Source organism: Anser cygnoides, chromosome Z, assembly GCF_040182565.1.
Source record: "Anser cygnoides isolate HZ-2024a breed goose chromosome Z, Taihu_goose_T2T_genome, whole genome shotgun sequence".
NCBI classification, from domain to species: domain Eukaryota; kingdom Metazoa; phylum Chordata; class Aves; order Anseriformes; family Anatidae; genus Anser; species Anser cygnoides.
Window position 1 is genome coordinate 58,799,546 of NC_089912.1, and position 21,713 is coordinate 58,821,258.

Genomic DNA, 21,713 nt, shown 5'->3' on the forward strand with positions numbered 1-21,713 from the left:
ATGCCAGAGAGAGTTGATGTTTAGCTTCAGGATTTTTAATTAGAAAGTTAGGAAAGCAGCAGTTGCCTTGGTTTCATGACTACTATCTTCAGCTCTTTCTGGGCTAAAAATCAAGATGGCAGGAACAGGTGGATGAGCTGTATATTCTGTGTATACACATGGGTTAAACAGGCTAAGGGGAAATTGCCTCAAAGAGGTAATTTTTCCTATTGTGGAAGGGAAAAGAAGTCATGGTCTTAGAAACAGAACACATCTGGGCAGACGCTGGAGAGCAGTTTAACAAGGAAGCCATTGTAAGACACTGGAGGTCATGACCTGTCAATTACAGAATCTTAATCACTCGAGGCTTTTAAGAGCAGATCAGAAATGCTTTGCTTAAGCATTTATTACGCTAAGGAGAGTTGATCGTGCTTTGAGATAGTGAGATGGATTAGATGACTGCTCGAGGATGCTACCAGCCCTGTTTGACAATGAAAGCCTCGGGACTTACTCAGCAAACACACGAAGGCTTTTTATTGCACATGTGTTACCATGACTCAAGGCTTGAGCAGGCTTCCTGGGGCAGCAGCACTCCCTGAGCACCACTTTATCACACAATACCGCACCAGTTGGGGAAATTTGGCGGGGGGAAAGGGGGGGTCTCTACGCCTGCACCCGCAGGGCAGCTGCATGGCTCCTGGCTGTGTTGTTTCACAGCACGGCAGCGTGTGTTGTGGCTCACTCCCTGGCAGAAAGCCCGACTACAGAGGTCGGCAGGGCCGGACTCTGACTCGAGAGCTGTCCAAAGATAGCCGCGTGTTGCTTCCCGGGGTTGGAAATGTAAGGGGGGGGGCGGAAAACCACCCAGCAGCTGCATGCGAGCTGTGTGCCACAGCTGAGCCATCTGCAGCACATGCAACATAAATCAGGGGCCAGTTGTCAGGTCCTACAGTTCAGCTTTTGATGAGAACGGGGAAAGTCAAATAAATGAGATTTATGCAGCAAATGGACTGTCGGTAAGACGTCTCAGCTCTTCAGTTACTCGTTTGCATGGGCAGGGCAATCAGAGACATGCCTCCTCGCCGCTGGTATTCTAGGTCAGCCCAGCTTTTCCAAACTGGGGGTCGGATGCCAGCACAGGAACAACTTGCAGAGGTGCTGCCGAGACAGGAGCGCACTTGGCCAAGAAAATGTTTGATTTTTGGGCTTTGCCCTCTGCCCTGGCAGCTGCTGAGTGTTTCCACGGAGGTCAGAGCGGGTGGCAGGGAGCTGCGCCGCAGCCTGGAGGGAGGCTGCCAGCTGGACCTCTCTGCTGCTGCATATTAGGAAATAATCACCCAACTGGGAATGACACAATTGCCTGGGGAGGCTTTTGCTTCTTCAGCCCAATTGCAGATTACATCAGCAGCTCCGCTCTGAGCCTGATTTTTGGGGATGCTGTGTAATAACACCTACACACGCTTGCAGTCGTGTGGGGCTCCCTCGGCTCAGCCTGAGCTGGGGATCGCCCCGCTGTACTGCCGACCCGTGCAGGACGTGTGTGTGCTTTGTCACAGCTCATTCAATTCTTCCCGCTAGGAAATGTGAGGATCCAAATTCCACCTTTTTCTTTTTTTTTTTTTTAAAAAAAGGATTTAAAATTATGCAGTAGGCGTGAAAATCAGCGGTCAACCTCAAGTATAAACTTGTATAAATGTGTAATAAATTTTACCACAAAGTGATAGACTGTTCTTATCAGGATAACATGCAAAATAATAATTGCTTTAGAAAATAACAATAAAAAAATCATCTTCAAATCAGCTCAGTGATACGGATTTATTTAAATGAAAATGCTTAGGTACTTAAACTAGAATAATAAAAATAAAATGCTAGAGAAATAAAATCAGGAGGCAAAATTAAGGCCAATGAGATAAAATATATATTTACTCCAAATACGTTGGATCAAAAGATGGATGGACTCTCTTGCCTATAATTTGTCTAGTCCATATTATACAAATATTCTATTTGTTGCAAATGGTTCATTGAGGTTGCTTTTCAAGCTTACTCTGGCTGAAAACGTTCAAAATTTTCTTCATTCATCTCAACCCTTAAGTAGATAGAAAACTTTGGAATTAAATATATTTTTAAAATCTTAAAGTAGTTTCAAGATGTATTTGAAAAAGAAGTTGGCTGCATATTGTACTTTCTCCCGTAAAACACTCCGAATATTCTTTTGATAAAGAATTCCATTTTGGGAAGTTCTAAACAAATGGTATGTGCCAACATGCCTGTAAATGTACTTAAGGGTTTTTTTTTGTTTTGTTTTGTTTTTTAATCACATCTAGTACTGAATAGGTCTGGGAAAGATTTTGTATTTCTAATCTCTTCTTTGAGTTTTTAAATTACGGGGACCAGCACTGGAACAATAGTAATTCTGGTCTGCACAGCCGTGCATGCTGCAGGAAATCCTTCAGATTTGTCTCCAAGTATGTTGTTGCTGTTAGTATCTTCACGTGGCTTTAGAAGCATTTTACATTTTCTTATGCACTAACTTCATTAAAACGATTTTGTTTCAGGCTGGAAGGATTTCTGCTTCTCCAATTCAGAAATATTTCACTTAAAAAAAAAAAAATAATTCACAAGTGAGTAAGCAGAGGCTTTACCAGTAAGCATGTGCTTCAAGTCAAACTTGCATTTCCTTCGTTCTTAGCTGGGTTCCACCTACGTGGTAGGACACAGCACTACCTCCATCTGCCTTTAAGTAATTCAGCATTACAACATTCTTCCTAAACCATGCAATCTCTGGTTTAAAAAAAAAATTAAAAAAAATACCACCAACCCTCCAAACCCACGACCTAATGTAATAAATGTTTCCTCTAGCCCCATGCTAGATGTGCCTTTAATGCTAATTAAGCAGCACAGCACAGCTGCTTAATTAGCCAACATTGGCTGGCAAAACCCAGCCGTGAGGAAGGTTTGTCTTCCTTCCTTCCCTGGGAGAGGAGGGCTGCAGCTAGAGAAGGGGTGAGCCCTTTAGGGCCGTGTGGGGGCATTTCCACCCCTGTGCTGGTGCCCTGGGCACCTCTTCTCTGATCCTAGGTCAGCAAGTGGAGGAGACGATGTGACATGGTGAGGGAGAAGGAGCGCAGAGAGGATGGCTTGGCTGGGTTTCAGCATTTGTGACTTCAGACGCTTGGCAGCCTGCAGCTGAGCTTGGAAAATGGGCGTTTTTTAAATGTTACTCAGAAGGTGAAGTTTCTATATATTCCTTCTGCAGAGGATGTTTAGTAATGTGCTTATGGATGCTGCCCTTGGACCCACGGGGATGGGCTCTTGAAAAATCATTCTCCTGATCTGGAGCTGGAGGGAAACTTCTGCCCTTGGGGGGGGACAAAAGATGTGAGCAGGTACGGAGGAGCTCTGCTCCCCCTGCAAAACCCAGCAAGGGAAACCAGCCTGGAAACGCTAGCTGAGCAGCTTGGCAGCCAGCTTTTACTTTGACACGGGAGCACAGCGCAGGGTCATTCCCGCGTCTGCTAGACATTGTCGCACCGCAGGCGAACGCTGAGCTAATTTCCTCCCATTGTCTTTGGGGAAGCGCGAGTGCTGCAGAGGGGATGTCGAGGTCCCCTGGAAGCTCGTGCTGTGCCTCCTTCCATAGTTAAACAAACCTCTGCTGCTTCCCTGGTGAGCCTTCCGAGAGGCGTTCTGCCGAGACTCCCATGTCTCAGCCATGGCGGAGGAGTTCTTATTGCTTCCTTGTGGGGGTAGCTAATGCCGAAATAATTTCACTCTTGGCAGACGCAGCCTAGGAGTGATAAAAGGGAGCCAAAGGAGTGTACAGGAGTTGCTAGGCTGTACTCCCTAAATTCCTGGAGCCGGCACCACCTCTTGCTTTTCTTCTTCCTCTCCTAATCTTTCAGCCCATCTCCCTGAAATTCAACATGATCCCCCTGGTATTTGTCCTAATCTGGCATTTAAAGTCTCAGGCAATAAAGCTTTCACCACTTCCCTCAGGGAGACAATTTTCCAGCCTACGGTTCTCTATTCAAAAGCTTTCCACCCTGATTCTCAGCTTAAACATGCCCTTTCTTAATTTCACCCCATTAAAATCATGAATGTATCACCAGTCTTCTCCCTTCATGCCATTTACTTCATTCAAATATTTACAGATCACTAATGTGTCCCTGCTTAGTTTACTAATTATATTGTACCTATTGTATTCAGAATCTCTTCTTTCTTTCGTAATGCCTCCGGGCTGCTGATTCCTTCAGTTGCGGTTCTTTGAGCTCCTTTCCATTTATCGCTCTTCTTTGCAAATGTGCGGCAGATGCTCGCCGCCCTCGCCTGTGCCGTTATGCTTTCCTGTACGCCGTCCAAAACGGCATTGCCTGTTCCTCGCTGCTGTGCCCTAACGCGTGCGTAACCGCGTGCCACCCGCCGGCTGTCTCTCAGGAGTCGTGCCTCTGAAGCACGTCCTTTCCTTTAAATAGAGATGCTGGGCTGTTGGACCAGAGGTCTCCAGCCAGGTTCTCAGAGATGGTTTTAATCGGTGGGAGGGCACGGCTAAATCAGAGGTGATTCTGGGTTTGAGCTGCCAGCAGGGGTGCCCAGGGATCGTTCACAGAACGGTTCAGGTGGGAAGGGACCTCTGGAGATCACCCAGTCCAACCCCCTGCCCAGCAGGGTCACCCAGAGCATGTTACACAGCACGGCACCCAGGCAGGTTTGGGCTATCTCCAGAGGAGACCCCACAACCTCTCTGTGCAGCCTGTCCCAGCGCTCTGTCACCTCACCGTAAAGCCCTTCCTCATGGGGCAACAAAACGTCCTGTGGTTCAACATATGCCCGTTACCCCTTGTCCTCTCACAGTGCCCTCCTTGTGCCCTCTGCTCCTGAGACCACCAGCGGCAGGTTGGGCGGATTTTGGGTGGGCGGATTTTGGGTGGGCCAATTTTGGACGGGCTGATTTTGAAGGGGTGGATTTTAGAAGGGCCAATTTTGATGTGATGATTTTGGATGGGCTGATTTTGATGCACCAATTTTGAGGTGCCAATTTTGGATGGGGCAACTTTGGATGGGCTGATTTTGTGTGCCAGTTTCGTATGTGCCGATTTTGATGTGCCGATTCTGGATGTGGCGATTTTGGATACGGTGATTTTGGACGGGCCGATTTTGAGGTGCCAATTTTGGATGGGGCGACTTTGGACGGGCCGATTTTGTGTGCCAGCTTTTTATGTGCCAGTTTTGATGTGCCGATTCCGGACGGGCCGATTTTGGACGCGGTGATTTTGGATGTGGTGATTTTGGACGGGCCGATTTCGACGCGCCGATTCTGTATGCACCGACTTCGGACGAGTCCGGTGCCCCTACAAACGACGGCCGCTCCGAAGCACCCCCAAAAAACCACGTCCTTAGGACAAAGCCACATCTTTAGGACACATCTTTATTCCCACACGCGTCGCCCTCCCTTCACTCCCCACGTCCACCGCCTCCCCTGAGGCACCGGGGGGGGGCCGGCGGCGGGGCTCGGGCGCTCCCTGAGGGGGCCGCCGCCGCGAGCCCCGACGAGGGCCAAACCCAGGGGGGCCGAGCCGAGGCCGACCCCGCTCCCCTCACACCCAGACCCCGCCGCCCCTGCCCGCTCCCCTCTCCCCGTCCCCGGCCTCCGCCGCGGCGAGGCGCTGCGGGGCGGCGGCCGCTCTGCGCGGCTCTCGCCTGCTCCGGCTGCGGAAGTGACGGCGGGCGGCGGAGCCCCGCGGCCTCCGGGGACATTTTCTCCGGTGTCGGGGCCGCGGCGGAGTCCCTCCCCCCCCCCCCCCCCCGGCTCCTCGCGGCCGCCCATGCCCCAGCCGCTGCCCCCCCGGGGGGGAGGCCAGGAGGGGCCCTCGGCGCCCAGGTGAGTGCGGGCGGAGCGGCCGGGCCCGGCCGTTGTGGCCGCCGTTACCCCGCGTCCCGTCACGGTGTCGCCCCCGAGGCGGGGGTGTGTGTGTTGTGTTACGGGGGGAGATTTTGGGGAGGAAAGCACAACTTTCGGGGGCGGAGGTGTGGGGCTGCGCGCCCCGCCGGTGCTGTGCGCGGCCTCGTTTCGCGTGGCGGTGTTGTGGTGTTTTTTTTGGGGGGGGGGGGGGGGGGGTTTTTTTTGTGGGGGAAAAGTTGTGGTGTCACCGCTCAGCCAGCCCGAGGTGGCTGCCGAGGCGTAGCGGGTGCAGGTGCGGCTTTGAGCGAGGAGAATGTAAAGTTTTAACTCTGCCGCTTGCCCCTCTTTGAGTAAAAAGAGAGGCAGACCGAGCGGCTGGCAGCAGCCAAGCGCTTTTCCCCGGTTTCAGGGTCACAGCTTCGCATCGAGGTTATCGGGCGAACGCCTACGAGGCTGCTCCAGAAAGCCTCGCCCCCTCTTTTCGGGGGGCCGTGCAGCTGGCAGGGAGCTTCCAGCCTTCCCCAGCAGCTCCTGGCTGTGCCCACGTCTTGGTTCCTTCGTGGTGGGATCCGGCTGCGCGTGTCGGAGTCTGTAGGTATCGGTGTGAGGCCCTGACGGCGATAACCGGGTTAAGCAGGGTCTTGCCTGCACCTCCCTGCGTGCTTTAAACCGGCACAAAGTGCCCCGCTGCACCTCAAAGGCTCCAACAACTTGGCTGTGGAGAGGCTGTGGCGTAAGCGTAAGTCACGATTTGTTACTTTTTTACTGGCTTGTAATTCTGGCTTTTAAAAGTGAATGAACAGTAAAGCTTTGGACCCGTAATCGTCTCCTGAAAAATGTAAGTTTTCTCTTAAACAGCTCCTCTCCAAGTAGATTTTTATTTGGCTTTAAGTCATTTCTGGCACTCGTCAAGCATAAGACCAAACAGCAGTCTACTTACAGGACAGGATACTTGCAGTTTTCAGGCTGAAAACTTTAAGTGCAAACGTATTACCTCTCCCCTTAGAACAGCAGACAAACGTTTACACTTAGAATGTTTGTCCTAAAGTGTTTTTAAGTTGCTTAAATCGATTTATAAACTCAAGGTCTGACCTTGGTGATATACCGTGTACTCCCAATAAGTGGGAAGTGGTTATGGCGATCCTTTGAGGCGTTCATCGTGTGGCCCTCCTGCCTCCCTTCGCACCCGTAATCGCCGTTCCCGAGAGAAGAGCTGAAGTCAGGCAGTGCAGCTTCCCTTCTGCCCCGGAGGAGGGAAAGCTGCCTCTGTGGAGGAAATAAGTTTGTAACGACCTTTGGGGAGAACAGTAAGTTGCTTGTGAGGCGGGTTTGCTAAACCCAGACGCCCCACGGGGAGCTCAGATCACAGGTAAACGCTCGGTACAAAAGCAGTGGGATGAAGCGCAGTGAGCTCATCTCCCTCACGGCAGTCGGTTTTCAGCAGTTTTCTGAGCATTTCATGTGTCCAGTGATCTAGAGGAGCCTGCTGCTGGCGAAGGAAGCTCCAAAGCAGGTGGTTATGTGGCTACTAAAAGCTAATAAAAGGTTGCTCTCTGTGGTTCTGGCATACCAGCAAGGCTGGTGTTTTGTCTGGGTGGCTAGGAGGAGGGACGGGGGGTGAGGGAAGGCAGTACGTGAGTATAGGCAGCTGGTATTTGTGCTCAAGTATGAGAATAACACTTCTGACTCATTTTTAAGCACTTGAATTTTTAATTATAATGTGTCGACTATTTCTGTTTGCTCTTCGAGCTAATTGCTAGTTGGCTAGCGCATAGGCTTCACAAAGAGGTGCGATGAGAAATTCCTGGGAAATCAGGAAGAGGAAAGGGCTCTTTCCTCGCGCGCAACGCGCGTCGCGGTGCAGCCCGACCCTCTGCTCTTGCACGGGGGCTGCCCGCCCGGTAAAAACACGAAGCGCACAAAAAAAAACGAGTTGGGAAATGAGTGGATGCGTCGAGCTGGGTACCGCGGAGGGAAGCAAAAGGGGAAGAAACCCGGAGCCGACCGCGAGGCAGTTGGGAACGGTAAATATGCGGCGGTCCCAGCACGTGAGCCGAGCTGTGCCGTGAGCGATAGCGGGGAGGTAGGAAGGAAGGATGTCTGCCTGCGTCTGGCGAACGGGCAGCTGACAGTGTGGAGGAGGTGGGGATTAGTGGGGTAAGATAAGACTGGATGAACAAAGAGCAAATATAGAGAATCATGAGGGGCTTTTGGTGTAACCTGATCGGAACAACAAGAAATAATTGCCTCGTTTTTCCTGACCTTCCCCCCCCCCCCCCCCCGCCCCGTCTCCTTGCTGGGTGTTTACATTTACAGTGCAGGCTTTCTCGCCTTGCCTCCAAGGCCAGAACCGATTTTGTTCACTTTCTTCGCTATCTCTTACATATGATCCCATCATCCCCCTGCTCCGCCAAGGATGCCCGTGCTGTTTGCGACCCACCCGGATTATCAGCATGTCACAAAAACATCTTTTTCCAAGGTGAGAGTATCCGCACGCTGTGCTGAGGTGGCTTCGCTCTGCGCGAACAGTCAGAGCTGTCTGGTTACGCTCTGGCCAAAATATTACTGCTGAAAACGTTGAAAGCTTGGAAACTTTTCACATGAGTAAATTGTTCCGTCAACCTGCGTCTCATTCTCCGTAACGTCTCAAAGGCGGTGGGTTGATGGTGCTTTCTGTGCAGCACGGGGTCTACGGTCAATCTCGGCTTCTGCGTTTTTGTCTGCAGCTGACCGTGTGGCTTTCAAACCCGTAAACATTGACAGAAACTGGGCAGCAGGCTTAATAACACATTTACTAGATCAAAGTGAAAGATTTCAGTACTGCAGCAGCAAGCACGTAGCTCGCACCTCAGAAGAGGCGCTCCTGGAAGGAAGTACCAGAACTTGAACAGTGTTTGCTGACTTGCACATTGTGGGGAACCAAAAGTGAAACGGCCGCGGGAGAGCGTGACGGGCTCGGGGCTGGGAAAGAGCACAGGGATAAAGAACTGCCGCACGATTACAGTGCTGGGACTGCAGCTTAGGCTGCGTACAGGGCAGCAAGGGAGCCACTTCTGGCTCAGTTTTCCAGCACATGAAGCGGAGCTCAGCAGAGAACCAAAGCTTTTGACTTCGTCGCTGTGGGGCAGCTGAGCTGTTGCGGCACGGGGATCTGCTGCAGCGAAAATTTCTGCTTTGAGTCTGCAAACTGGGAGCTTGGATGTAACTGGGCAGTTCTGAGGGGGGGAAAAAAAACACAACACAATATTTTTCTTTTTTTTTTTTTTTTTAATTACAAATTTAGATATAGAATAACTATAAGCCTCTGCAGTTGCTTTATCCCAAGTGCATCTCTGAACTCGCCTGGAGCAACTGATGGTGTCGCTCACCCAGTCGCTGCGAAGAGAATTGAAATCCGTGGTTGCCTGTTCACACTTGTTTGCGTTCCCCCTTCGCATGGCTGATGAGCACGAGCAGAGCTGGTACGGTGTAGTAATTTCTGCACGGATGTGACTTTGTTTCTGCAGTTGAGGCGCACGGCGATTACTCATTCAGGACTGGAAATGAGATGCAGCTCAGTGGCTGAGGTGTTGCTGTTACACCGTTGCAGATGCATTACGGAATGCACAGGGAGGTCAGGTAACGTGCCCATGGCTGTGTGGTGAGTCATCTTTAGGTTCAGAGGGATCTGACCTAGCACCCCTTTTTATTTAAGGTATTTTAAAATCGATTTCACCACATACCCTGTCTCTCGAATGTTCAGAAATGGATTTAATTAGCAAAATAGTGTACAGGCTTTGGCCGTATCACACCTTGTGATACTCATCTCCCAGAAGACATCTAAAAGCTGTTGGGTCTCAGTCTGTCAGCTTTTAAGTCATAAGAAGAACAGGTGGACACTTCAATTAAATGCAGGTAGTTAAGACTCGAGCTAGCACTTTTGTTTCAGTGTGCTTGGATCTTTGCTTTGACTTCATAATGAAACTTCTGCAGCGTCCTGCAGGATGTTCTTCTGCTTTTATGCTTTAGAATTTCCTCAAAGTGAGCAGGCAGAGACTGACTGCGGTTGGATAATGTTCTTGCCACGTTTCTTCTGTAATGTCTTATTTCATAGTGCTTGGTCATTATTCTTCCAAGACTATTTCGGAGAAAGCAGATTTCACTTCCATTCATTCAGAATGGATAGAGACCAAGAGGCTCTCAGTAGCAGAGCTGGGAATAGCTGAGAGCCAGGCTTTGCAATGCCAGTTGTCTGTGAGTAGTTTCTAACATTTCAGTAATTGGTTTTTCATTGGGAATATTACGTTTCCATGATAGCAGTTTGCACCGTGTGCTCCAACAGTCCTGTCAAACTTGCTGAAGTAAAAAGAAGCAACTTAACATGATAGCCAGATAAGATTAAGATAGCACGGTTCTCCTGTACCGTGGTTTCTAATCAGCTGGAGATCTCCCGACTCCTCAGTTTACTCTCCCAGTTCTTGCTCTGTGGGAATGCCAGCTCTTGCTATAAAGAGATCTAAGTAACCTGGTACAAGCAAAATTTTAGGGAAGAAGGGTGATAAAGGCTGGGCCAAGAAGCTGTCTATTAATCCCCAGTACTCTCGTTAGGAATACATGTAAGATAAGGGTTGTTTTTTTTAGAGACTCTGCTAAGGAAGTAAGCTGGATGAAATGCCGGTAGCCTGAGGCCTCGTTGCGTTTCACAGGATGTCTTTTGGAAATGAAGTTGTCGCTGTGGGGAAGAACGTGCTTGTAGGTAACGGTGTCCACGAGCTGAATTACTTACAAATACAGTTTGAGTTGTCAATAGCTATGGTTCCTCCAGAACCCGTAGTACCTTTGGATCAGCATTACGTAGAATATGAGGAGTTAAAAATAAATTTGTGTTATTTAAAAAAAAAAAAAAGAAATTAAGTTTTGTTTTCTATGACTCAGTTACTGATATTAATAAGTCATGTCAAAGGCAATTCACAGGCTTTGCATCCCAGGCCATGCTTGATCTACAGCTTTTATCAGCCCACTATAATCACAGAAACTCCAGAAATTGTTGAATACAGCAAAACTAAGCTAGGGAAATCTAGTGAGTATGATATCACAGTTAGCTAATTTTTGAGGGCTTATGAAACTGTAGATCTCACGTAATTTAAAAGTTGTTTTAATAAGATACTTGATTTCTCTTTTTTTTTTTTTTGTATTGTAAGGTGAAAGTGCTTGTTCTGCTTAACACCTGTAGTGAATTTTATTGTTCCTATGGAATTCGTAAAGCTACATCAACGATAGGGCTGTGTTGGATGAACACAGTGGGATTTAATAAATATTCCAGACTTAACGCTATTTTTTCTTCTACATCTCCTTTTGCTAGGAAAGTTGTCTGTATGTTACTTATACATCTGCTATTGTTAATTATTAGCATTATTCTTAAGAAAGGTCTTCCAGCTGAGCTTTTTTTCTTAAGCAAAGAACAATAATTCAAAAATCATTTGGGGGTAAATAGTGTTTTTATTTAAGGGTAAGAGAGGCTTTTTTTCTGTTAATACCTGCATGGTACTGATGAAAACTACCATCCAGTTTTCTTTTGCTCTCTTTATAGTTGATAACTTGGTGTTCTCTTACTGAGAATGGTACTTAATCCCTGTAGTCAAATATATGCAAAGTCTTCTGTACATTGTGGGAAAGAAATGCCTGTTTCCTGGTTTGTCTGTTGTCCTGTCCTAGCAAAGGTCCGATTTCTTCACCTGTGCCAGCTGGAAGTAAATGCTTTAGGCAGTATCTGATAGGAAAAACAGCATTAAAAGCATTATTCATAATGCACATGCAGCTGGCTTCTGACCCAGTCACTTGTGTTTTAGAAATACCCAGAGCAGCTTTTGTTCAGTTGTAGAACCAACCTGCGTACTTCCTACTAATTTATTCACCTGCTGGCTGTCAGAAGCTAATTAACCCTCTCCTGCACTGTCCTTTTTCCTTACGTGCTCTGTTCTGCTGTAACAGATCATGCCCCAGTCTCTTGCTGACTGCCTGCGTCCACACATCTATGGCTGCTGCGTCCCGTGAGAATTTCCCATTTTTTTTGTCACAGTAGTTTCTTAGGAAACCTCAAACAGGGAGCAGTGCGTTAGGATTTGTGAAAATACAGACTAAAAGTTTGGCTGTCTTCTGAGCTGTGGTCTTGGTTACAGTCCAGCAGCACTTTCTTAGTGAGAAGGTGAACTTTCTTAGCGAGAAGGCAGCAGGCTGTTTCTGCTGGAGCTCTGTCTGTGGCTTACCGAGTCCTTAGGTCACAACAGAGCAGCGTCATGAGCGCTTCCTTCAGTGGAGCACGTTGCAAGTGTAAGGACTACGTTAGCAATCTGTTAGACACCAAAATAAATTGGTATCTCTTATTACTAGTTTTAAAAAAAGAGACTTTGTTGTCAATAACAGCCCAACAGCAGTTGATGTCTACTGTTGCCAAAATTTTCATAATTTGACTGAATGACTTTCTCTTTAGTGTACTGATACCATTTATTTTTTAGTAGTATGCCTACTGCAATTTCATGTCACAGCATTTAGATTTTGCACTTCTGGCTTAATAGTTAAATCAAAAAATGAGTGCTAATAACTTGTGGACGAGGAAATGACTTGAGGTGAGGGTCTGGCTTATAGATCCTTTCCAGCCTTTGTGTAGAGTCTGGGCTTGTCACCTAGTTCTTCTGCTGTCCAGACCATAAAACGTTTATGTCACTTCCACACGTGGCAGGAAGATTCTGTCTTTAGAAAAAACAGTATTGGTATTGAATTAAAGTATTCCAAGTTTTAAAATACATGAAATTTGGTTTGTGTTTACTCCCTCCATACTAATATGTGACAAAGATGTGTAAAATGGGCTGATCCTAAAATACTTGCAGACTGTAAATTCGCTTAATATGTCTGTTAACTCGTCTTTGTTAAGGACAGATGGGTGTCAAATTGATACCAGTGCTAGTTCATTGAATGACTTCGTCTTTTAGGTAGCTTTGAGAGATTGTGAGCTGCTGGTGATTCCCTTCCTGTGCTGCACCAGCTGCGGGAGGAGCGCAGGAGCCGGCGTGATTCCTGCAGCAGGCAGACCCCTAACTGGAAGGGAGCAGTGGCACAGAACTCTGTTGAGAGTGTCTGTGCTCCCCACGTCAAGGATTCTTTAATTACAGGGTGATGTTTTGCAAGATCAGGTGAATCGTCCGGCGTTGTCCCTCGCTGCAGGTCTGTCACTGCTGTCCTTTGCGTTAGGCTGCTCACCTTGCTCTCCTGGAGTGCAGTTCTCTGATCTCGTTCAGTCCCCTGGCCCTGCGATAAGGTGGGGAGCTCCCTCCTGGGAAGTCGAATCGCAGACGGAGCAGCAGGTGGGCAGTTCTGCCTCCTCACAGTGGCACTGAGCTGCTGGAGAGGCTGGAGGACTTGTGGAGCTGCCGTATGAGTATCCCACAGCACTCGCCGCTGCTTCACTTTTTCCAAATAGCAGCAGCAGCAGGGTACAGAATGTTCGTTTGTTCCTGTCTGTGCTGGATCAGCTTTGATTTTGCCGGAGACAGCAGTGAGCTGACTCGTACCTCAAAGTTAAATTGCTCTTGCCTTTTGAGCTATTATCGGGTAATGCAATGTGTGATTACTTTCAGGCTTTTACAGGTAAACGTTCTTAATAGAAAGCAAATCTGCACTCTGAAGACCAGGATTGAAGCGTTACTGTTGTTCCCAAACAATTTAAGATGCGGCCTTTCTGTGAGCATTGCTGTATTGACCACAGTAGAACAACGGACCAACGTTTCTGGAGAAGAGGTTTGCTTATTTAAAATGGCATGAACCAACAGAGGAAGCACAGAATACATTTCTTTTGAGTTATAGAAGCGGAGAGCGAAAATGGGAAAGTTTGTTAAACTCAAAGTCTTACAAAAAGATAGTACATCTCTATGGCTATCCTCAGTAGGGTGATCTTGTGCAAGCGAATATATTGCAGAGAGAAAAAGAAATGAAGCATGGCTCTCCTAGCGTGGATTTCTACCACTAGTTTTATTGAAAGAATAAAGAAAATCTGAGTGAAACTCTTAAATTTTTAGGAACAGGCAGTAATAAAAATATGCCCTCTGTAATTTATGGAGTTGAGAGTGCTGTAGACTTTAGATCACTGTGCACTTGGAAGAAAAACAGTTATGCTCTGAGGAAGAACTGGTGTTTTAGAAGGGTAAACGTGCCTTTATCTGCATGCTAATGGATTTATTTTTACAAGGACTGTGATTTTTGTGGGATTGTGATGCAGCTGGTGAATGTTTCTGGAAGTCTGGGTCAACTTGTAAAGTAACCCATAGCTGGTAGTTACTTTATTTTATTTGTACAGTTTATTTTATTTGGAAGAGGCAGGATATGTGCATTAAACATTATAATGCAAAGACCTGTATTTAAATGTAAAACCTTGTTTCTTATTAACAATGGAAAATGTTGCTTTTAAAGGTTTCAAAGGATGCTTCATGAACCTTTGTTTAATACATATGCTTGTAGCTTTTATTCCGCCTTGAATAATTTGTATAGCAGCCTGTTGAGCCCGCAGTAGGAGCAGCCTATTTTTAACCTCGGTTTGTTTATGCAAAACCAGTTGAAACAGAGCATTACTTTAATCCTTTCTTCTTTTGTTTCACACCTCAATTCTCTTACCAGGTCCCTTGCAGAAAGGGTCCTATTCTTTAGGGCTGCTACCAGGCCTGATTTATGAATCATCTGATAAAGAGCCAACTCCACTCCCAGAAATGTGCCTTAGGTAGAATTGTATGCTCGTGAGTCAGCTTCAGGGCAGCATTTTCAAAGGAACACTATATAAATTACACAGTATCCATGCGGGGGTGGCTCAGTGTTATGAAAAATCTGCTCTAGAGCATCGTGCACGCACATCCACACAGCGCTGAGTCAACTGTCTTGAGTTAAATTGAGTCCTGTTTGCAGTTGTGTTGTTTTAAGCGCAGAGGTATGTGTGACACTTAGAGGGAAATAAAAGGCATGTGCTAAGAACGCGCGGTATCCCTGGGGAGGAGGTGGAGGAGTACAAAAGACAGCAGTCCAGAAAGCATCGCAGCTTCCTTGTTTGTCATCATGCACGTTAGTTTTTTTTTTATAGTGGTCTAATTCTGTGGATTGATTAGTTTTTAATTACTTAGGCATTTTGTTGTTGGGAACATCCACGCGTAGTGTTAGTACGAGAATGGCACTGATGAGTTTGCTGCATTGGGAAGCCTGATGGGCGTTAATGGTGCGGAAGCAGGTTACAGTAGAAAAGAAGGCATGGCAAATACGTGGATACACCTGCAAAGGTCTTAGGCAAACATTAGGAAGTGGCCAGTCACTGGAACTCCACTTATCCAGAGTCGCGTGATCCTCTGTCACGAGTGGGCACAACTTTGGTGTTTGTCCAAGTTATTGTTCTGTTAGTATGAATTAGTCTTGGGTGTTAGGGTCAGCTCCTCAGTATCCAGGCTGTGTGCTGCTTCTGTCCTTCCCATCTCCCCGTCCTTACATAAGTGCTTGATTCAGAGCTCCTGCTGCTCTTGCAAGAATGTTTACATTTTTTAATGTTAAAAAAAAAAAAAGACTTTTACACAATTTTATTGGGCTAAGTTGTATACATTTGTCTATAACTTGTTTACCTCTTACTCCATCCATGCTCAGTTGCTTTGGGTAAATGGGAGATAATCCACTGCTGATAGAAATCATTGTTTATGGAAGTTTGAGCCACTGTATTCTTTAGGTCCATATAAATGTAAAACCATTTAGATGAAAACTGGAGCTGTAAGGTATATTTCCTCTGGGCAGACTGCTTTAGTTAGCTCCGTTTTCTAAACAAGTAACATATTTTTTCAAATTATAGCTTGTGAATGAATGGCTAGTGGTGCAAGGAGGTGGGTTGTTCAACCTTTTTTTCTTTCAGTGCTAAAAAGGCATTAAAGGACAGTATTTTGCTAGATACATATTTTTTAATGCAAGCAATTGCTGGAACTGGTGTAAGAACAGTCATAAGCAGGGAAAAGAAGTGATCTGCGGGACTCTGGGGAAGAGGACATTGTGGAGTCTGCATCAGCGGAGGTTTTCAAGATGTGACTGGGCTTTGTGCTAGGTACTCTCACCTAGGCTCCCTTTTCCAGCTGATCTCTGGAGGTTCCTTCCAGCCGGGGCTGTTCTGTGAAATGTGCCAGTAGTGAACTAAAGGTTCTGCACCCAGAGTTGGTCGGGCACTGGGACAGGCTCCCCAGGGAGGTGGCCACAGCACTGAGCCTGGCAGAGCTCAAAAAGCGTTGGGCCAATGCTCTCAGACACATGGTCTGGTTTTGGGGTGGTCCTTTGGGGACCCAGGAGTGGGACTTCATGATCCTTGTGGTCCTTTCCAACTCAGGATATTCTGTGGTTCTGTGCTCTAAAGTGACTTTTAAGAGCAAGCTGCTATGAGGCACTTACGTCTTCTGAGTCTGTCGTACCCACAGCTGCTGAGAGCGTGCTGGCTTCATTCTTTATCACGAATCAGTTCAATAACACCTAAAAAGACGACGTACAACGAAGATGAGGCTATCATGATGTTTATTAAGTATGTCAGGCCTTATCATTTGTTTTGGGTGAAACTCAGTTTCTACTGACATGGCAGGATTTACAATTCTGAAGGACATTTGCTTTGCTGAAAGCAAAACAAAAACGTTATGAAGGATGCACATCTGGCCAGTTATTGATTAAGAGCATCCATACTGTCCTTGATACAATTATTTGTGCAGTAGAATAGGTTAATAGCATAAATTCCACAATAGTTGTTCTTTAGGAACTAGTAATACCTCTGTATAAATTCATTTTTTGCTTTTTAATAATTTTTTATCTTCAAAAATCTCAGAGCAAACAGTGCTGTGAAGGAAACGCTCGGCAGACCCTCCTGTGGGGATTTGGAACCTGTGAGTTCAAGGTGTGATGAGACCAAACAGCAGGCATTTTTTTGTCAGGTTTGTTTTTATCTGAAGGGATGCTTTGTTCCGTGCCCACCCTCCCCTAGTCTTACTGCCAGCTCTGGCAGAAAATTTCTTTTATATATATATATATATTTTATTTTTTTTTTCCTGGTGAAGTGAATCTACCCAAGAAAGGCTGAGCCAGCTTTGGTGCAAAGGAGAGAGCAGGACTGCCCACTCATAAGCAGTGAGTAAAAACCATCTTGGCGAGTGGCAGTGAGCTGTTAGACTGGCTGGGCTGTCTCTGCTCATCTGACCTTTGGAATCCTCCTGGCTTTCTTCACAAAAGAGCAGTTTTCAAAGAGAGCAAATTGTGTGCCTTTACAAATGAGTCCGCGACCTGAAAGTATTTCTCATGTACAGGTAGATGTTTAAAGGTTTCCACGTACTGTTACTTGCTGTGTGTGGTTGAAAGATAAAATAATTTGCTGAAAAAAGCTTGCCTAGAAGTTTTTATAGAATTGCTTTTTTGGGTCAATATCTGTGCATCTGAAAAAGGAGAATGACATTTCTGAGCAATATCTAATTAAGTATCTATCTGTGTCTGTAAGCACCATAGCTTATTTTTCAGTGCTATGTTCTTGTTTAAGAAGACAACTGTTCTTTTTCTTGTGTTACCTTGAGATCACCTTTTCTAATACCATTGCAAGAAAAGAGAGTGACAAGAAAGGACGGGAGTTTTTCAGCACAGTCTTTTTCTCTTTATGATCTATGCATTTCTCCAATAGGGCTAAATCAATGTTTTTTTTCTTCTTTGAGATGTGGCTTTCCTTGGCATAGATATTTTACCCCCACACTGTCTGCACTCTTCCCTACAGCAAAGTCTGTTTGAATGACGACAAACCTTCTTCCCCCAAGGTAAACGTACAGTTTTTTATACGCAGTAACGCCAGAATTACTGCAGACGAAGCTAGGAATATCACGTAAGCCAGCAGGGCAGACTCGAGTCCGTGGATGAGGAGGCTGCTGGATGTCCTTGGTACCATCTCTACCCTCCGTGAAGACTCCCGGTGTCTGGGGGCTGCTGCTGAGGACGGGAGCAAGGCAGATGGCAGTCCCTTGGTCAGGAAGGGCAGGGAGGAGGATGCGGGGAGCTCCGGGCTGGTTGGCCTCACCATGGTGCCCAGCAGCATTACGCTGCAATCCTCCTGGAGGCCGTTGGCAGGCACGTGGTGCAGGTGTGGTTGGAAGCAGCCGTCGTGCATTTAGGAAGGACAGGTCACGTCTGAGCAGCAGGTACGGTACGCAGGGACCATCGGGACCTCTGACAGGGGCACGTGTACCCTTCGGGTAGTCAGCTTTGGGGGGAGATGGAGCGGGTAGGCAGGCGGTGGCAGTCTGCTTGGCTGCTTCAGGTTGTGGTCACAGCTCGGAGTCCAGCCGGCACAAACACAGGAACGGGGGTGCCGAGGGGTTGTGGGGTCTGCCCACAGACGTGCCAGGAGTCTGGCAGGACCAGGCTGCGGCCAGCCCGATCTCACGGGTCCTGCGCTGAGTGGGCAGGAGCTGGGAGCAGAGACCTCTGGACCAGACCCTTCGTACGGAAACTGTCCTGTGGTTCCGTGATGGTCAGCATTTGGGTTGTTAAAGCTTGGGATTTTTATCAAGTTATTGCAGCCTGAGTGAAAAGAGGTCCGGGATGGTTTGAGTTGCCAAAGCAAGATCCTACATAATAATAAAAAGCTTTATTTTGGAATTAGACTCTAAGCAAGGTTGCAACATGTAGATGAAACGTAATTTTTTTTTTTTTTTGTCTGATAGACCAGCGAGATGGGAAGTCAAGTAGTGATATCCTTATGTTCCCTTTGGGGGCTGTGAGTAGATGGTGTTCCAGGGTAGGATGCTTGCGGGAAAAAAATCCCTAGTCAATTTGTGCCACCCTTTAGCTCTGTGTTGGGCTCCCCTGGCTAAAAGGGTGAGGGCTGCAGAAGCTGTCCTGTAGTTACTAGTTTGAATTTTAAAACGCATTTCTTTTGGCCAGGTTATTATTCTTTCTGTATGTGTTTGAGCAACCAAGTTTGTTCTTGCATGGGTAGAAATCACATTTCAAAGTTCCTAGGAAAGGTGTTTTTCTGTTCAAAGTGTATTACCAAGCAAAAGCTGGGAGTTGCGCTAGCAGATACAGTGCATACCCCGCTGTGAATGGCTTGCCAAGAGTTATATATTCATCAAATCTCTGTTTCGCTTTCATGTCTCCTAGGAAAATTATTCGGTAATGTAGATTTGCAGATGAAATATGTAGGAATACTGATTTTATTACAGCGTTGGGATGCCGTTGTCTCAAAGGTGTATTCATCATGTGGGTTTGTTGATACTGTGCTGTGGCCTGGTAAATAAATGGGCTCGCACGTGGTATTTATTACCTACATTAAATTACCATCTCCAAAAATTCTTCTTTAAAGTTGGTTTCAAGAGATTTTTTCTCAGTGCAAATATTGGTAACATTTTTCTCTCTATATATTTTCCTTTATTTTAAACTTATTCCATTCTTTTGCTTTTTATGTGAAACGGTGTTTCTACTTGGTTTTTGTTTCCTTTTTCGTATTTAGTATACCTAGAGTTGTCACCTGTGCCTTTCTTCTGTTGTCTGTTATTAACTAAGTTTTCTTTCCTTAACTGGTGTTTCCCATATTTATTTTCATAAATCCCTTGCGTCATCTAGCATTTCATTCATTTGCCTGAAGGAGACACGACCTCTACTTTAATATTCTTTTGAAAGCGAAGTTTTGAAGTGGGTTAGGTGCAGACAGCACAACCCACAGCACCTTGAACCAGGGAAGCAGCCTTACTCTGTGCTGCAGGTAGCAGCATTACTTACAGGCAGCTTGGGATAGGTGGGGAAACAAGAACGATTGTCAGGGCATAGAAAAATCTCTGAACCATCCGTGCTCTCTTAGGCTGCTCAAGTCCTATTTGCCCTTGTCTGCAAAAATGCTGTTTTAAAATAGTAAAGCTTAATATTGCTTTTCCTTACGTGTCTGTGCTTTTTTTTTTTTTGAAGTGCCATAAATTTGTTGTTTTCTGTACTTCTAAACCCATGAACCATTTGTTCCATACAATTAATCTGCGAGTGAATGTGGTAACTGAGAGAACTTCCTTCGCTTTTTTCTTGCATTGAATTCCAAATGAAAATTTGGGTTGAAGGCAGAGTGTGAAAAATTAAGATAAAATGATAAATACTGTACTGCTAAAATTTTTTTTTTTAATTCCCTAAAGGTGCTCTAAGTGCTGCTTAGTTGATAATGCGCAGGTTATTAATCTGAAAACTAGATTGTTTTTTGTACTTGTGCTGAAGCAATGCAATTTATTAAATCATAATTTAAAGTAAAATAGTGGTGTGGGTGGATACTGTCTGCTGCTTGCAGCCCATAGTATTTGATGCTGTTCTCCTGGCAGATTTAAGAGAAAATAGGTCAGCCCGTAGGTTCTTGTACAACCAGGACTTGTACGGGAGCCTTTCAAGGAGCACTGAGCGGCGTTTTAGATGCTCCTGGTAGGTCTTTACACGTGGCTCATGTTGGTACTGTAAGTTTTGTAAATTATCTTAAAAAAATTAGATTATAAAGTTTGGAGTCCTGATCAACTGCAAAGAGATTTCTCGTAAATGAGGAAACTGGGTGATGTTCTGGGCTGCCCAGGCAGATGGCTACAAGTCTGGGAGTTTTCGCTCTAGCTTTGTTTATGAGTGCTAAAGTTCTTCATTAAAAGGTTTAAAGGTCTAGGTAAAGAAGTTTAGCATATGTTGCTTATAATATACTGTTTAAATCTTTATAAAGGAAAAGTTCATAAATATTTTTTCTGATCTGTTTTGATCTAGTGAGATGAGAAATGTTTACTGTGGTTCCAGCGCTGTTTTTCAGAAGCGTGTAAAAGGAAGAGTAGATTGGTGTAACGGGATGAGTTCACTAGGAAAAAGTAATGGAAAAAAACAGTGTGGTGCTGAGCAATGCTCTCTGTGATTGAAAGCAACAAGATGATTGAGTTATTTGGGTAAAATGATTCTTACTGTTCTGTTCTTGTGCAGGCTGCTGTGTTGCTGAAAACCGTATCTAGTTGACCCAGTCTTCCAGTCCGCGTGCTCCATGCTTTGAGACCAGGAGAACCTCGGCGTTCTGAAATGAAGATGGAGGCGGTGGGAAAAGCAGAAGAACTTGTCGATTCGGAAGTTCCTCCAAAGGCTTCCGAGAAGCAGGAGACCGCTCCTGATGAGGACGGACCTTTAGAACTGGAGCCAAATCCTCAGAAGGACAGCGTGCCCGCTGCGTCAGACTCTGCGGTGCTCTCTTCCATGCCTTGCTTACTGATGGAACTGAGGCGAGACTCCTCGGAGTCTCAGCTGGCGTCCACGGAGAGCGATAAGCCGACGGGTGGTCGAGTTTATGAGAGTGACTCTTCTAACCATTGCATGCTTTCCCCTTCTTCCAGTGGGCATTTGGCTGACTCAGACACGTTGTCTTCCACAGAAGAGAATGAGCCCTGTCAAGCTGAAGCTGCTGTAGAGGGAGACCCTTCGGGGGTGTCCGGGGCTGTAGTTGGGAGGAAATCCAGGCGATCCAGGTCCGAAAGCGAAACTTCAACAATGGCTGCCAAGAAAAACCGACAGTCTAGCGATAAGCAGAATGGTCGAGTTACCAAGGTAAAAGGTCACCGAAGCCAAAAGCACAAAGAAAGAATCCGGCTGTTAAGACAGAAGCGGGAGGCAGCTGCTCGCAAGAAGTACAACCTGCTGCAGGACAGCAGTACCAGTGATAGTGACCTGACGTGTGACTCGAGCACGAGTTCATCAGATGATGATGAAGAGGTTTCAGGGAGCAGCAAGACAATCACTGCAGAGATACCAGGTAGAGGATGTTTTTTAAACTGAACTGTAA

The 21,713-nt window shown here is 46.3% G+C and overlaps 1 protein-coding gene across 7 annotated transcripts in view; it reads left to right on the plus strand.

Annotated features, from left to right (window-relative positions):
• The first annotated feature begins 2,959 nt into the window (after positions 1-2,959).
• ARK2N (arkadia (RNF111) N-terminal like PKA signaling regulator 2N) overlaps positions 2,960-21,713 on the plus strand; it is a 46,415-nt gene continuing 27,661 nt past the window's right edge. Inside the window, exons 1-3 of one of the 7 annotated variants that reach the window (XM_066987746.1) lie at positions 5,843-5,857; positions 9,385-9,496; positions 20,867-21,683. In XM_066987746.1, coding sequence (XP_066843847.1) covers positions 20,960-21,683 — 724 coding nt within the window. In that variant the 5' untranslated portion in view covers positions 5,843-5,857; positions 9,385-9,496; positions 20,867-20,959. Of the gene's footprint in view, positions 2,983-5,730; positions 5,858-6,138; positions 6,618-8,212; positions 8,358-9,384; positions 9,497-20,866; positions 21,684-21,713 lie in introns of those variants that run through there. The other 6 variants (XM_066987747.1, XM_066987749.1, XM_066987750.1 and 3 more) reach the window with 6 other exon arrangements.